This window comes from Podarcis melisellensis (genome assembly GCF_964234715.1).
Source record: "Podarcis melisellensis genome assembly, chromosome: 1".
NCBI lineage: Eukaryota > Metazoa > Chordata > Lepidosauria > Squamata > Lacertidae > Podarcis > Podarcis melisellensis.
In genome coordinates, this window is record NC_138528.1 from 71,401,114 (window position 1) to 71,414,878 (window position 13,765).

The 13,765-nt window shown below is 44.7% G+C and overlaps 1 protein-coding gene across 5 annotated transcripts in view; it reads left to right on the plus strand.

Moving 5' to 3' along the window:
• Nucleotides 1–2,258: 2,258 nt before the first annotated feature.
• Nucleotides 2,259–13,765, plus strand: part of KCNC1 (potassium voltage-gated channel subfamily C member 1) — a 125,403-nt gene continuing 113,896 nt past the window's right edge. For 2 of the 5 annotated variants that reach the window (XM_081903875.1, XM_081903878.1), the window contains exon 1: nt 2,261–4,327. In XM_081903875.1, coding sequence (XP_081760001.1) covers nt 3,758–4,327 — 570 coding nt within the window. In that variant the 5' untranslated portion in view covers nt 2,261–3,757. Of the gene's footprint in view, nt 4,328–13,765 lie in introns of all 5 variants that reach the window. The other 3 variants (XM_081903877.1, XM_081903874.1, XM_081903876.1) reach the window with 3 other exon arrangements.

The window sequence follows — 13,765 nt, forward strand, 5'->3', positions numbered from 1 at the left end:
TCCGCCTCTCTGCCCTGAGCCTCTGCAGCTCCAGAGAGGCTGGAGGGTTACTGGACCCAGGGGCAGCTTCACCTTCCCCTGACAGGGCTGGGAGTGGAGCACCTGCAGGCAATGGGTCCTCGATCAGCTCCGGAGCCAGAGCGGATTCAGCTGGTGTCTGCTCCTGAGGATCCGGCACAGGTAAGGGCCCTTCAGGTTCAAGCCCCTGCCCCAGCTCAGCCGGCCCTGGAAGTGGGGACTCCTGTGCAGGCTGGGAATCCTCCGGTTCAGCCTCTGAATTGGATTCCCAGGCCATCACAAATGGTCTCATGCAGAGGAAATGTATCCTGTGACTCCCGTCCATCATAAATGTTAGTGCTTTCTAGGAAGCTCAGTGATTACACTTATTTGTCCTAGTTAAGCTCTATATAGAAATAATAAAGTAACACAGCAAAGAAACATAGCAGAGTTTATAATGCATTGTGTCCATTTCACTGCTATGGGGTGTGAAATTGAATTTTATGCAACCTTACCTGAAATATTAAGACCTTTACTTAAGTTGCTAGTGTCTCAGTAGTACCTGACATTACATGACAGAGTACAAGGGACATTATTTCCATAAACCTTATAGTGTATGATTCCTGGTCCTTTTATATATTAAATAAAGGCAACCTGATCATGAATGCATCAGTGAATTGACAAGGAAGTGGGGAAATGTAGTGATACACCCTTAGCCTGAAGAAGAAATGGGGAACCTTTGGTACTCCAGGTGATGCTGGAAACCTTGACCCAATGGCCAGGGATTATGGGAGTTGTAGTTGCAGGTTCTCTATTCCTTTGTATGCAGCGTAATGGATGGATCTACTTCATTTGCAAAGTAGGGGCGTGTTTTGTTTTTTGAAAACATCTACAGATCTTGTTGACTAGGGTACAAACATGCTCCCAGTTAGGAAAATGGATCTGTTGCATTTGTTCAGATTGTGGGCTGGTGCCCCATTAGCCATTAAACTATTTGTTGGAAATAAGGCCCACAGATTTCCCTGTGGAACTTACTTCCACCCTCCACACATTGTTTTCAGGATCCTGGCCTTAGGTTGCCTAATTGGCAATATTTTCAGATTATAACTGGGCTGTGATTTGTAGCCTCCGCATTCTTTTCTTGCTCTTTGAAACTTCTCTTGTTGTTTTAAATCTCTATTTAATCACTATTAAAATTCAGTAAGCTTTTTTTAAAAAAGGTTTTTAGACCTGGGAACATAAGTCATAAAGAATAATACCTAGGAACTCAGGTTGCCAATTCCCCATGGCATCTCAAGAATAATTCTTTCATTTTGAAGTGAAAATGTTTGAAGATGGTTTGAATGTTTGAACACTGAAGATCAAGTAACATATTCACATTGATCTTTTCTTTCAGCAGGCCTGAACTGATTTCTCTTCTTCTCTTTTAAGCAGGGAAATATCCCTGGTCTCTCTTGGCCACTAGCGGAACAGCCATTTCTCTCTTCCTCCTTCATCGCCACTTCTGATGAGAGGGAGCCGATGTCAGAGAAAAACGCTCCTTCCCATCTATCTGAAAATGCCTATATTGGTTAAAGGGGATGATGGGGAGTGGGATGCGATTTTCACAGGCAACATTCCAAAGGTTGCCAAGTTAATGTCAGATGCTGCTTTCTGTGGAAAAGGGCTGAGAGGAGCGGCCGCTCCTCTGCCTTTCCCCCCTCCCTCACACACCCCTCCCCAAATTGCCTGAGTGCATCCTTTCACGTTGACGAAAGGAGGCTCAAGGCAGTCCTTTCTATGTCTTTCTCGAAATAAATAGCCAAAGGAAAGCTAGCAAGACCCTTCGCCAGGCCCAGCCCTGTCGCTTCCTGCAGTCCCCACATTAATCGCTGGCAGCAAGACAGACAATGGCAATCCCAGGCTCCCTCTGGCTCAGCGCGCTGCCTCTAGCTCTTAAGGCTTCCAGAGAGAAGCACCAGGTTGCCCAACCCCGGGGTCTTTCCGGTGCCCCCCCCCCGAATCCATTCATTCCGAGGGAGAGATCCGAATCCGGACCGCTCCCGGGGATCTTCTCCAGCTGTGTGACATCCCATTCAGAGGTGCGGTCCCCTCCGCCCTCTCCCTCCCTTCCCAGCTGAGAAAATCGCACCCTCCCTTTGGCCACCTTGCTGTGCGCGTCTCTCTCTCCCTCTCCCTCTCTCTCTCTCTCTCTCTCCCTATCTCTCCCTCTGCCTTTCCACTCCAGGTGACACTGGCGCGCGTGTAGCTGCCAGGCGCTGCCTCCCCGCGCTGCATTAGGACCCGGGGAGAACTGCTCTATTCAGAGCCCAGCGCGCCTGCGCGGTGCTGAAGTGTCCGGAGACCGGGCTGGCTGGACGAAGCAGCGAAGAACGGCAAGCGCGGCGGCGGCGGCGAGTTCTCTGGCACCCAGCCTTCTTTCAGCACCACCTGCGAGAGCTCTTGGGCGGCGGGCGCGAGGGAGGGAGGAGCAGACAGAGACGCGCTGATTGTCCACCTCCCTCAGCACAATCCACCTGAGGCTTCCCCAAGCTGCCTGGATCGCCTGAGCCCGACACGTAGGGAAGGAGGAATAAAGACCCCCCCCGTTCCTGATCCCTTTTTGCCTGCCCACCTCCCTTTCAAGCCCTCTCCCCGCCTTTCCATCAATTCCCAGTGGCAGCCTCCCGTCAAGGGAAGCGCTACTAGTCAAGGGCTGCGGGAGCGCTGTCCATTTCAGCACCACGCTGCCCTAAGCAAAGGCGAGCCCACGTCGCGTGCCTAAGTCACCGCTGGTGGCGGGGAAGGTGGGGGGCGATCCGGCCAAATCTCAGGGGCCGAAGGCGCCTTTCGGGCGGCTGCAAAGTGTGATCGGCATCAACAAGGAGGGAGCCGAAGAGGAAGCGAAGATTGAAGGCGACGCTTACGGATTTGGTGGTCTTTTGTTTGAATCGGAGAGCTACATCTGGAGAATTGTCAGTTATCTCTATCTCTCTCTATATTCCATTGCTGATTTGTTGTTGCTTCGTCGTTATCACCATCCATTTAGTTGCTGGTTGTGGTTTTTCACAACCCTGCCTAAATAATAGGATTGCTACGTGTTGAGCTCTTCCTAACAGCCACCTCTTGCTCCTGCCTCTGCTCCTAGGACGCCAGTACAGAACGATTTTTGTTTTACAAACATCAGCATCTTCAAGAGATTGGGTTTGATTGCTGCAGCTGGGCATTGGTATCTGCCCACTTTCTTCCTCCCACCTTATTTGTGTATGTGTATGTGTGTGTTGTGTTGTGGACCCCTTACTCCACTGCCTCCAGCCTCTTGTTGCATGCCCCTGCCACCACCAATCTTCCCCACTGAACCTGCTTTGTAGGTCAGCTAGGTCCAACTAGATTTATTAATTAATACATCTTAATTGAGGAAGCAACCTCCCTTCCCCACTCTGACACTCACCCCTGCCTACCCAACCATATCTCACAATCACTGTTCTTGGATATCCGGCATATTCTTATTTTAAATGAGGCTTGTATGAGTCTTAATGTGCCAGTAAAGAACCCAAATCTGCCATCATTAACTTTCACTGGTACTCTTGACTTTGCCTCTGTGGGAGTGAAGGGTATAAGAGGCCAAGACCAGTGGATGTCCTTGATAGGGGCACCTCTTCCCCACATAGGAGAGGTATCAAGTTAGTTATTGATTGCAGATGAGCAGACGCCCCCTTATGTGCTTGTTGTGTGTTGTGCTTGTTTGGATGAGTCCACGACATGCCTAATAAGAGACGAGATGGGCCAGGGCGATGAGAGCGATCGCATTGTGATCAATGTGGGAGGGACTAGGCATCAGACTTACCGCAGCACCTTACGCACCTTGCCCGGCACTCGGTTGGCCTGGATTGCGGAGCCGGATGCCCACAGTCACTTTGACTATGACCCCCGCACAGATGAGTTCTTCTTTGACCGGCACCCAGGTGTCTTTGCCCATATCCTGAACTACTACCGCACAGGTAAGCTGCACTGCCCAGCAGATGTCTGTGGACCTCTGTATGAGGAGGAGCTGGCCTTCTGGGGCATCGATGAAACCGATGTGGAGCCCTGTTGCTGGATGACCTACAGGCAGCACCGTGATGCTGAAGAGGCCCTTGACAGTTTTGGTGGGGCACCTCTGGATAATAGTGCTGATGATGGAGATGCAGATGGCACTGGAGACTCAGGTGATGGTGAGGAGGAGCTGGAGATGACTAAACGCCTGGCACTCAGTGATTCTCCAGATGGAAGGCCTGGGGGCTTTTGGAAGAGGTGGCAGCCCCGTATCTGGGCACTATTTGAGGATCCCTATTCCTCCAGATATGCAAGGGTAAGCCAAACAACCAGCGCTCAGAATACCTTATTTACACAAACTCTAAGAGGGTTTCTAACTTGGTGCTGTTCACCAGTTCCTGGTTGCATTTCATGTGCTGCAAAACCGTGCAGGGCCTCTCCACTTAAGGGCAGGTAAGGGAAGCCACCTGCCTTCTAAGGCTGGCACCACGTGAGTGAAGCCAGCACTTCAGAACAAGGGCAGATACAAGGGCATAACACACCAGGAGGAGATTGAACCTTCTAACAAAGACCCAATATTGCAATCCATTTTAAGTAGACATCTTTTGATAGTCACCCAAGTAACTGCCTGAGCAATATTTTGTAGTCAGATTTCTCTACTGAGTTCCCTACCATTTTTCTCAACAAAGTGAAGAGGTATTCATTACTACAGCCACTTGACTGAAGGCTTGTATGATGGGTTTTTTTGATTGAGCTGAATGGCATTTTCTTTTATCTGATTTCCAACCCAAAGGCCAGATATGATGCTCCAGGTTCAGCCTTCACTTTAGCAATTGCATTTCTTTATTAAACTGAGGTGACTCATATCAAGACACGCATGCAAGGTATCTCTTATTGCAGAGCAGGAGGAAGATTCCTTCTTACCCATGCCAGCATTTGGAAGCAAGAGAAAATGGGTTTTGTGTCCGGCTTATTAATGTGAATGTGAACAAGACAGACAATAGATGTTGAAAAATTGGTCTCTTTGCTGATGGGGTGAAAGATGCTCCTGTGCTAATCTAGGGACAGATTCTGCTCCCTCTGATGTCACCAGCCAAACACACACTGACGTCAGTGGGGGCTGGTGAAATGTCATGCAGCTGCTTTTTGGAAGCAGTGGGGGGAAATGAAGAGGAAGATTGAGTGGGAAAAGTTGCTTCACTTTTCTGAGGTCTTAAGTGGACGGGTGTATGGATGTGTGTTAAAACTATGGTTGCTGTTGTTTTCCCCCATCCGCATCATGAATGTTTTATTCCTGAGTGCATGTTTGTGTGGCTAGACAAGACAAAAAAATATATTTGTGTGGGTAGAGAATGCAAAAAATGAAAAGGTACTTGGAAAATGGTTGTATACATGAAGAGCAGCCAATTTGATGACAAACACGAGATGACTTACTGGGCACAGAAAACAAATTTTGTTACTTACTGGAAGCAGAAAGCTCAGCACGTATCTTAAAATGGAAAATGGTGCCAGGCTCGCAAAGGAATGAATGAGATGTGTAGAGGGAGAGCTCTGGCTTTTTGATTACTCCCCATTATATACTATTCAGAGATTTCGTACCACATTAGCAAATTTAATATGTAAAGCTGTGAGTCTGTGTGTGTAGTAAAGATTAATTAAATATTTGCTAAATCATAAAACAATGGTGTTCTTGAGCAGCAACACTTGGATCCCAGTGATATTTTGCAAGGGGACATGAAACTGTAGAGAGAAGGTCAAATAGTTGTTTTTTTCAGACAGATCCTGCTGGCTTTCTCTAAGAAAGAGTAATATGAACACAAACTGGATTTGAAATGGAGTCTCCCCTCTTCCCCATAGATACTGAATTACACACAGACTAGGACCAGGCATGCCATATCCCAGCTGACATTGTGCAGAGCAAAGATCCTATATTTGAAGAGATGCTGTAGCTTAGTGCTGAAGCACATGCTTTTCATTCTGAAAGTGGAATTTGTGGCACCTCTGGTTAAAATGGTTTCAGGCAGCAGAGCTGTGGAAGACATCCTGGAGATCCACTGCTAGTCAGGGCAAAACACATTGCTGAGCTAGTTGTACCAATGGCCTCTTGCTCAGGCTTCATCTGACCATGGGGCAAGAACCATAGAAAGCACCTGTGGGGTGTAATTCATGATTTTGGTGTGACTTGTATCAATTCTGGTAATGAACAATCATGCATTCTATTTATAAGTACCTCTGTCAAAAGATATAGCTGGATACTTTTTGTTCTCTTAATTTGTTTATTTTACTGTCCATTTTTTAGCTGGGTTTTTGATATGGGTTTGTGGGGTGTATTAAGCCTTTGGGTTGCATTTGCCATTGTCCAAAAGCTATTGCAAATGGCTAATTTTCCTTTAATTCATTACCTTCTATGCAGGTTTTGCAGTGTCTATAAGGAGTAAGACAACATGCAGACATTTAATTTTTTAAAAAAAGCTTTGTCTAATATGTTCATAGCTATTAATGGATACATTAGCAGACCTTCAGCACCTAATAATGCAAATAGAAACTAATGGATGTGTTGTGTATATAAAGGAGTACTCAGAGCTGTGCTATGGTAATTTAATAGAAAACACCACAAAGACCTCAAACTAGCTACAGAAGCCATGAAGAAGAATCAATAGGCTCATTTACATACACACTATTTTTAAAAAGTCAGTTACACCAAATAAAGTGTTCATCTAGGAAAAATGCATGCACAGTTTTAATTAAGAACTGTATAGTTCTAAAATGTCTACATCAAATTAAGGCTTGCAAATTACTGTACATTTAGGCTTGCAAGTTTTCAAATGGTTTTATATTTAGGTAAACACAATTGTCCCGTAATAAACATGTGACTGTGGAGCTGAAGGTGAATCTCACATTTACAAAATCTTTGGGGATTCTGAAGCCTTTGGGGGTACAAAACTCCTACAGTGAATCACCTTTTCCCTGGGCTACAATTGTGACCAAATCTTCCCCACATTTTAATTTTTCTCATGTCTTAAAGTGGTCCATGAAAGAATCCTAAAACTATACAGTAAAGTATTTATTACTCAAATATTGAATAGAAGTTTTTTTTATCCCACCCCAATGCACGCGTGTGTGTTGCAAGCCCCCCATCTGTGCCACATATTCACATGCAGACATCAATATTTCTTAGGAAGTGTTTGAAGGACACAATTCAGCAATTCAACTTTGCTGTTCATGACAGAGTCATCTATATGGGTCTGTTTTCTTTCTCGCATTGGATGTCCAAAAAAGAAAGGAATGATCTAAAAACTGCTATAAAGTATAGCTACCCATGCTTGAAAAAACACCAATTCCTATCAATAAATTTACAGATACCTGTGAATTTATTTTATCTTAATTTTAAAGCCTCACAGGCAGATGTTTTAAATGAAATATTGCTTGACATAATACTTCTCACATAGTACAGATACAAAATCCAGAAAAAAACAAGTACTTAATTGTAGCCTAATGAATAAAAGCCAATCCTGTGATTGAGAACAATTATCTCCTAGGCTAATAGATTACTCATTCTGAGTGTGAATCCTTATGTAACCAAAGCAGAAAGCAACCACATGCAAGAGAGAGGTTTCAGCAGGAAGCAACCTAAGATCTGCAGAAGTTCAAAAGCTCTTTAGAAAAAGCCCAGGTGGATCTAAAAACAGCCTAACAAGAATTGAACATTCTCAACAGAACATTGACCCAACTATTGTGGAGGGAACAGAAAATCTAGGGGACAATGGAAATAGAATGGAGTACCTGGAAGTACCATGGCTGGCTGCCATACTGAACAGGAGCACTCCACACTGCAATGTTTTGTTGCAGCAGAGTGGCGCTGTAGTCTAAACCACTGAGCCTCTGCAGATCAGAAGGTCGGCGGTTCGAATCCCCGCAACAGAGTGAGCTCCTGCTGCTCTGTCCCACCTCCTGCCAAACTAGCAGTTTGAAAGCACACGAGCGCAAGTAGATAAACAGGTAACTCTGTGGCGGGAAGGCAAACAGCATTTCCGTGTGCTCTGGTTTCCGTCACGGTGTTCTGTTGCGCTAGAAGCGGTTTAGTCCTGCTGGTCACATGACCCAGAAAGCTGTCTGTGGGCAAACGCCAGCTCAGCCTGAAAGCGAGATGAGCGCCATAACCCCATAGTCGCCTTTGACCTGACTTAACTGTCCAGGGGTCCTTTATCTTTTACCTTGTCCTAGAAATAAAGGCAGAAGAACTGCTGCTTAGGAATGGCCTGATATTTTCTGGTATCAACCATAAAGGTAAAAGGTAAAGGTGCCCCTGCCCGTTTGGGCCAGTCTTGCCAGACTCTAGGGTCGTGCGCTCATCTCACTCTAGAGGCCTGGAGCCAGCGCTATCCGTAGACACTTCCGGGTCACGTGGCCAGCGTGACAAGCTGCATCTGGCGAGCCAGCGCAGCACACGGAATGCCGTTTACCTTCCCGCTGGTAAGCGGTCCCTATTTATCTACTTGCACCTGGAGGTGCTTTCAAACTGCTAGGTTGGCAGGCACTGGGACCAAACGACGGGAGCGTACCCCGCCGCGGGGATTCGAACCGCCGACCATGCGATCGGCAAGTCCTAGGCGCTGAGGTTTTACCCACAGCGCCACCCGCGTCCCAGTGGTATCAACCATACTGCTGTATTATTATTTCATAGTAATGTGGAGGTCACAAATACTGTATCACTGCATGAGTCTTTTGCATAAATGTTAAACAAAACTTAGTTCTTAATCTTAAAACTCCCCCCCCCTCTGTTGTAAAGATAGGTCAGGCATGTCTTGAAGGGGAAGTGGTGCTCTTGCAACAGCTTGCTTGCAGTCTGCTTTGAGGGAAGAGTCTACTACCCTCCAAATCTTCCCCAAGGTGACCATCCCTTGAAATGAATTAGCTGCTAATCTGAGGTATGAAAGTGTCTAAATACCTAGATTTCTTCCCTGTCTAGGTATGGTTATAAAACAATTTAACAGATCTTTTGAATAACACCCCAATGATATGTAGCAAAACTTTCACATAAGTAGAGTTTAAACAAGTAGCTGATGAAACCCAGCAGGAGTCAGCAGTTTGACCTTGAATATTTAGAATCTTCTATAAACTCCCGTAATTCCTGTTTGATTTCAGAGGATCTTACTTGTAGGCTAGTGAATTCTGTAAATTCCATCTTCCAAAGCTTTTTAGCTCGATGAGACCCAAACAGGAAATGGTAGTGGGTATGGAAAGGAATAGTTGGTGTCACTAGATTTCCTATATCAATGTTAAATGGAAGCTGTTTATTTTGACTGCAAGATGCTCTCTGAAGCAAATGTTGTTTCCCTCTTCAGCCCCCAATTCCCCCAATTACATGTGTTTAGCCACTTTGACTGATGCCACTCTGTGCTAGCTGAAGAAACAGATTTGGGAGAGGTGTCTGAAAGAGAATTTCCTATACAAGGTATAGGAAGCAGCCTATAAAGGCAGCTTCCTGGTCAACAGTGATGGGAGGGAAGAGAGAGTGGCAAAGGGACAAACAGTCATGAAGGGCAGGGAAATATGTGGAGGGAATAGAAAAAGGGTGAAAAGGGATGAAATCTCAACTGACAGCAGTCCTAGGGCAGGATGTTATTTGCATCATTTGTTATTAACACTTCAAAACCACCAAGAAATTCAATGGCAAAAAGTTCTACTGAGTGTACGGTGAACATATCACGTTAACACCATCCAAATAACTTGAAGCAAAGTGCACCATAGTCTGAGATAGTGAATAGTGATGAGATAGTGAATAGAACTGACAACTCATTGATAACCAACCTCTTTAAATTCATTGTTTGCAATACTCTTGACGTCCACCAGCCTTGTTTATGATTGGTCATCCTTGCATTCAAGAAGACTATAAAGACACAGCAATGTGGGCACCTGCATACAAATTGTTCACTGAAGAATTTCTCAAAGGTTGGCATTCCTAAGTCTCCCACTGGTAACAAAAATGTAAAGAGCCGCTCCAATGCAAGGAAAATATTTTACTGGCAGGAAGAGTGAGGAGAGGAGACCAGGAAGATGTGATTCAAAAGAGAGAAGAAGAGGAAGATGAACAGAAGAGAAAAGAGTAGAACAGGGGCAAAAAGAATTGGCAACCTCATTGCTTTATGGGTCTCCAAAGGAGCCTTTCATTTATTTATGATGGAGGAAAGGGCATAGGTAAGAATTATTAGGGAGTTATATTAAAATTTTCTTTTTTAAAAGCTAAGGAAATATGGGTTTTTCCCTCTGCAACAAAGAGTTCTTTGTTGAAATAATGGCCTCCCATGATTCTAATGGAGTAAGATATTTTATGAAAATTAATACCAGTCATGGTGCCTAATGTAATGCCCCATGACAAAATAGCTACCTATGCTTAAACAAAACTTTCATGAGTCTCTTGCCATCCACTGTGCCAGAATCGATCTCACATGAGAATGCCCCGTGGGCTTAAAGTTTAGGAGAAGCTTGACACTCTTACAGTGAGGAGGGAAGGTATTTGTTCCCTTGATAAATTTGCCCGTTTGCCCTCTGACGAAGAAATGACTAGTCCATAATTTTAATGGTAGGTTTATTGTAGCTGTGAGAGACAGAAGAACAACAGGAAAACCCCCAGAAACCCAAAAGACAAAAGTCAGAGATTGATGTGCATTATAATGAGTGAAATATGTATTTTATCCCCTATCAATCAGCCAGATGTTGGGCTACCTGGTATCTTCACTGTATGTAATGAGCTGAGATTAGAAGCACCTGCTGTAAGGGAGATGTCTTACCTGTAATCCCAGCTTGTTACAGTACCTGTACAAAAGACACCTGTCGACAGAAGCAATCAATCCAGCAGATTCCAAAGTAGCCACCATGACCAGGACCAAAGAGCTGTCCAAGGATGTCAGGGACAAGATTGTAGACCTGCACAAGGCTGGACTGGGCTACAAGACTATTGCCAAGCAGCTTGGTGAAAAGGTGACAACAGTTGGTGCAATAATTTGCAAATGGAAGAAACACAAAATAACTGTCAACCTCCCTCGGTCTGGGGCTCCATGCAAGAGCTCATCTCATGGAGTTGCAGTTATCATGAGAACGGTGATGAAGCAGCCCAGAACTACATGATGGGAACTTGTCAATGATCTCAGGGCAGCTGGGACCATAGTCACCATGAAAACAGTTGGTAACACACTACGCCGTGAAGGACTGAGACCTTGCAGAGCCTGCAAGGTCAAGACAGCACATGTACAGCCCTGTCTGCAGTTTGCCAATGCACATATGAATGACCCAGAGGAGAACTGGGTGAAAGTGTTGTCGTCAGATGAGACCAAAATTGAGCTCTTTGGCATCCACTCAACTCGCCGTGTTTGGAGAAGGAATGCTGCCTATGACCCCAAGAACACCATCCCCACCGTCAAACATGGAGGGGGACATATTATGCTTTGGGGGTGTTTTTCTGCTAAGGGGACAGGAAACCTTCACCACATCAAAGGGACAATGGACGGGATCATGTATTGTCAAATCTTGGGTGAGTACCTCCTTCCCTCAGCCAGGGCATTGAAAATGGGTCGAGGATGGTTATTCCAGCATGACAATGACCCAAAACACACGGCCAAGGCAACAAAGCAGTGGCTCAAGAAGAAGCACATTAAGGTCCTGGAGTAGCCCAGCCAGTCTCCAGACCTTAATCCCATCAAAAATCTGTGGAGGGAGCTGAAGGTTCGAGTAGCTACACATCAGCCTCGAAATCTTACTGACTTGGAGAGGATTTGCAAAGAGGAGTGGGACAAAATACCTCCTGAGATGTGTGCAAACCTGGTGGCCACCTACAAGAAACGTCTGACCTCTGTAATTGCCAACAAGGGTTTTGCCACCAAGTACAGTCATCTTTTGCAAAGGGATCAAATACTTATTTCACTCATTATAATGCACATCAATCTCTGAGTTTTGTCTCTTGGGTTTCTGGAGGTTTTCCTGTTGTTCTTCTGTCTCTCACAGCTACAATAAACCTACCATTAAAATTATGGACTGGTCATTTCTTCGTCAGAGGGCAAATTGGCAGGGGATCAAATACTCCCCACCCCCCACTATATATACCTTACTTATTCAGGGAGCAAATTGAGGAGAAAAATGTAAAAGAGAATAGGAAATTCACCAAGTAATCAGATTTTCACTTTATCCTTCAAAGGAACTTGACATATCACTCTTTCTCACATTCCTTTGTTCTAGCTATAATCTCCAGATTATTTTGGTAGCATTGAGTTACATCAAGTAGCATGACAGTCAGAGAGGCTGTGATTCAACAGCAGTGGATATAAATATACATCTGAAGTTTATGATTAGGACAGTTTACCAAGACCTTTCTTGGTATAGACACCTAATGTTACTTTGTGTGGGGAAAAAAGAGCATGAGGCAAGTCATACAATGATAGGGACACATAAAGTAGCACTATGAACTCTATTGACCCAGCTTTTTGGTGGAGGGCCAGGAATCCATAATTTTAGTTCCTGTCTTTTTTTTTTAATGGTTCTGTCTGTCTTGGGGTTTGCAACAACTTTTTTTGTGGTGCAGCTTCACTTTAGTAGATTGACCTATAGTGTAGTTTGATCCTTTTTAATGTATGTGTGTGTGCATGCATGTGTAGGGATGTAAGCTGGAATGTAGATGGTCCTGCCATGGGGTATGTTTGGTCTAGCTAACACCATAATGCTCTTTAACAACAGGATATGCTAACAATTCAAAAACTAAACATATATACGTAAGCTTTCAGAACAGAGTGGGTTAAAAGCCTAAATACATGTGTAAATCAACAACCTCAAGCAGCTTGTGTATGATCTCATTATACTATTGCAAATAATATCTGTTATTAACCAGTACTGGTGATTAACTCCTACTAATAGCAACAATGGAACCTCTAGCTGTTTTCATTCTGGCTCACTACACATTCAGACATTTCTGCACGGTTTACATTGTGAACTTTTCCACAGGGCAATATATGTGGGCAGATACTTTTCTTATCATTGCATGTTTCTGGAGCCAAATCCAGAGACCCCCTGCACTCTGAACATACAACATTTGTTAAAATAAAAAAGACTTTTTTCTTGATGGGGGAAAAATCTACTTAACTGAGCTATTTTCTGACAGTAAGAGGTGTATGATAGTGGAACAGACTCTCTTGGAAGGTGGGGGACTCTGCTTCACTGGAGGTATTTAATCAGAGGTTGGGTGGCCATCTGTCATAGGTGCTTTAATTGAGATTCCTGCATTGCAGGGGATGGACAAGATGTCCCTTGCAGTCCGTTCCAACTCCACAAGTCTATGATTCTATGGATCTTAAACAATACAATAAAAATGCAATAATCTTTTCAATCTGGAAATGTTAGACTGAAAAACCTGGATGTCACAACTTGATTCATAAAACCACTTGGGAAGACCTGTTTTTGACAAGGTGATTTGGATCTTCGCATTCTTTTGTAATGCACCTAGCCCCTAAGCTCCTGCGGTGTAACTGCTCAGAGATGAAGAGCTAGGCTTTCAGTTCCTGAGTGAGAGAACATTTCATCACCTAATGATCATAAATGGGATCTGACACCATTCCAGTGCAATACCTCACAGTCACTGGTGCTACAGCATTAGTGGGGCACCAGCCTATTTGTGATGCAGCTGCCTCATGCTAGGAGCTTGAGCAGCTGTGCAAAAGCTAAACAATTCTGGGGGGTGTGATGCAGCCATCGATAGCCTCTTACACTC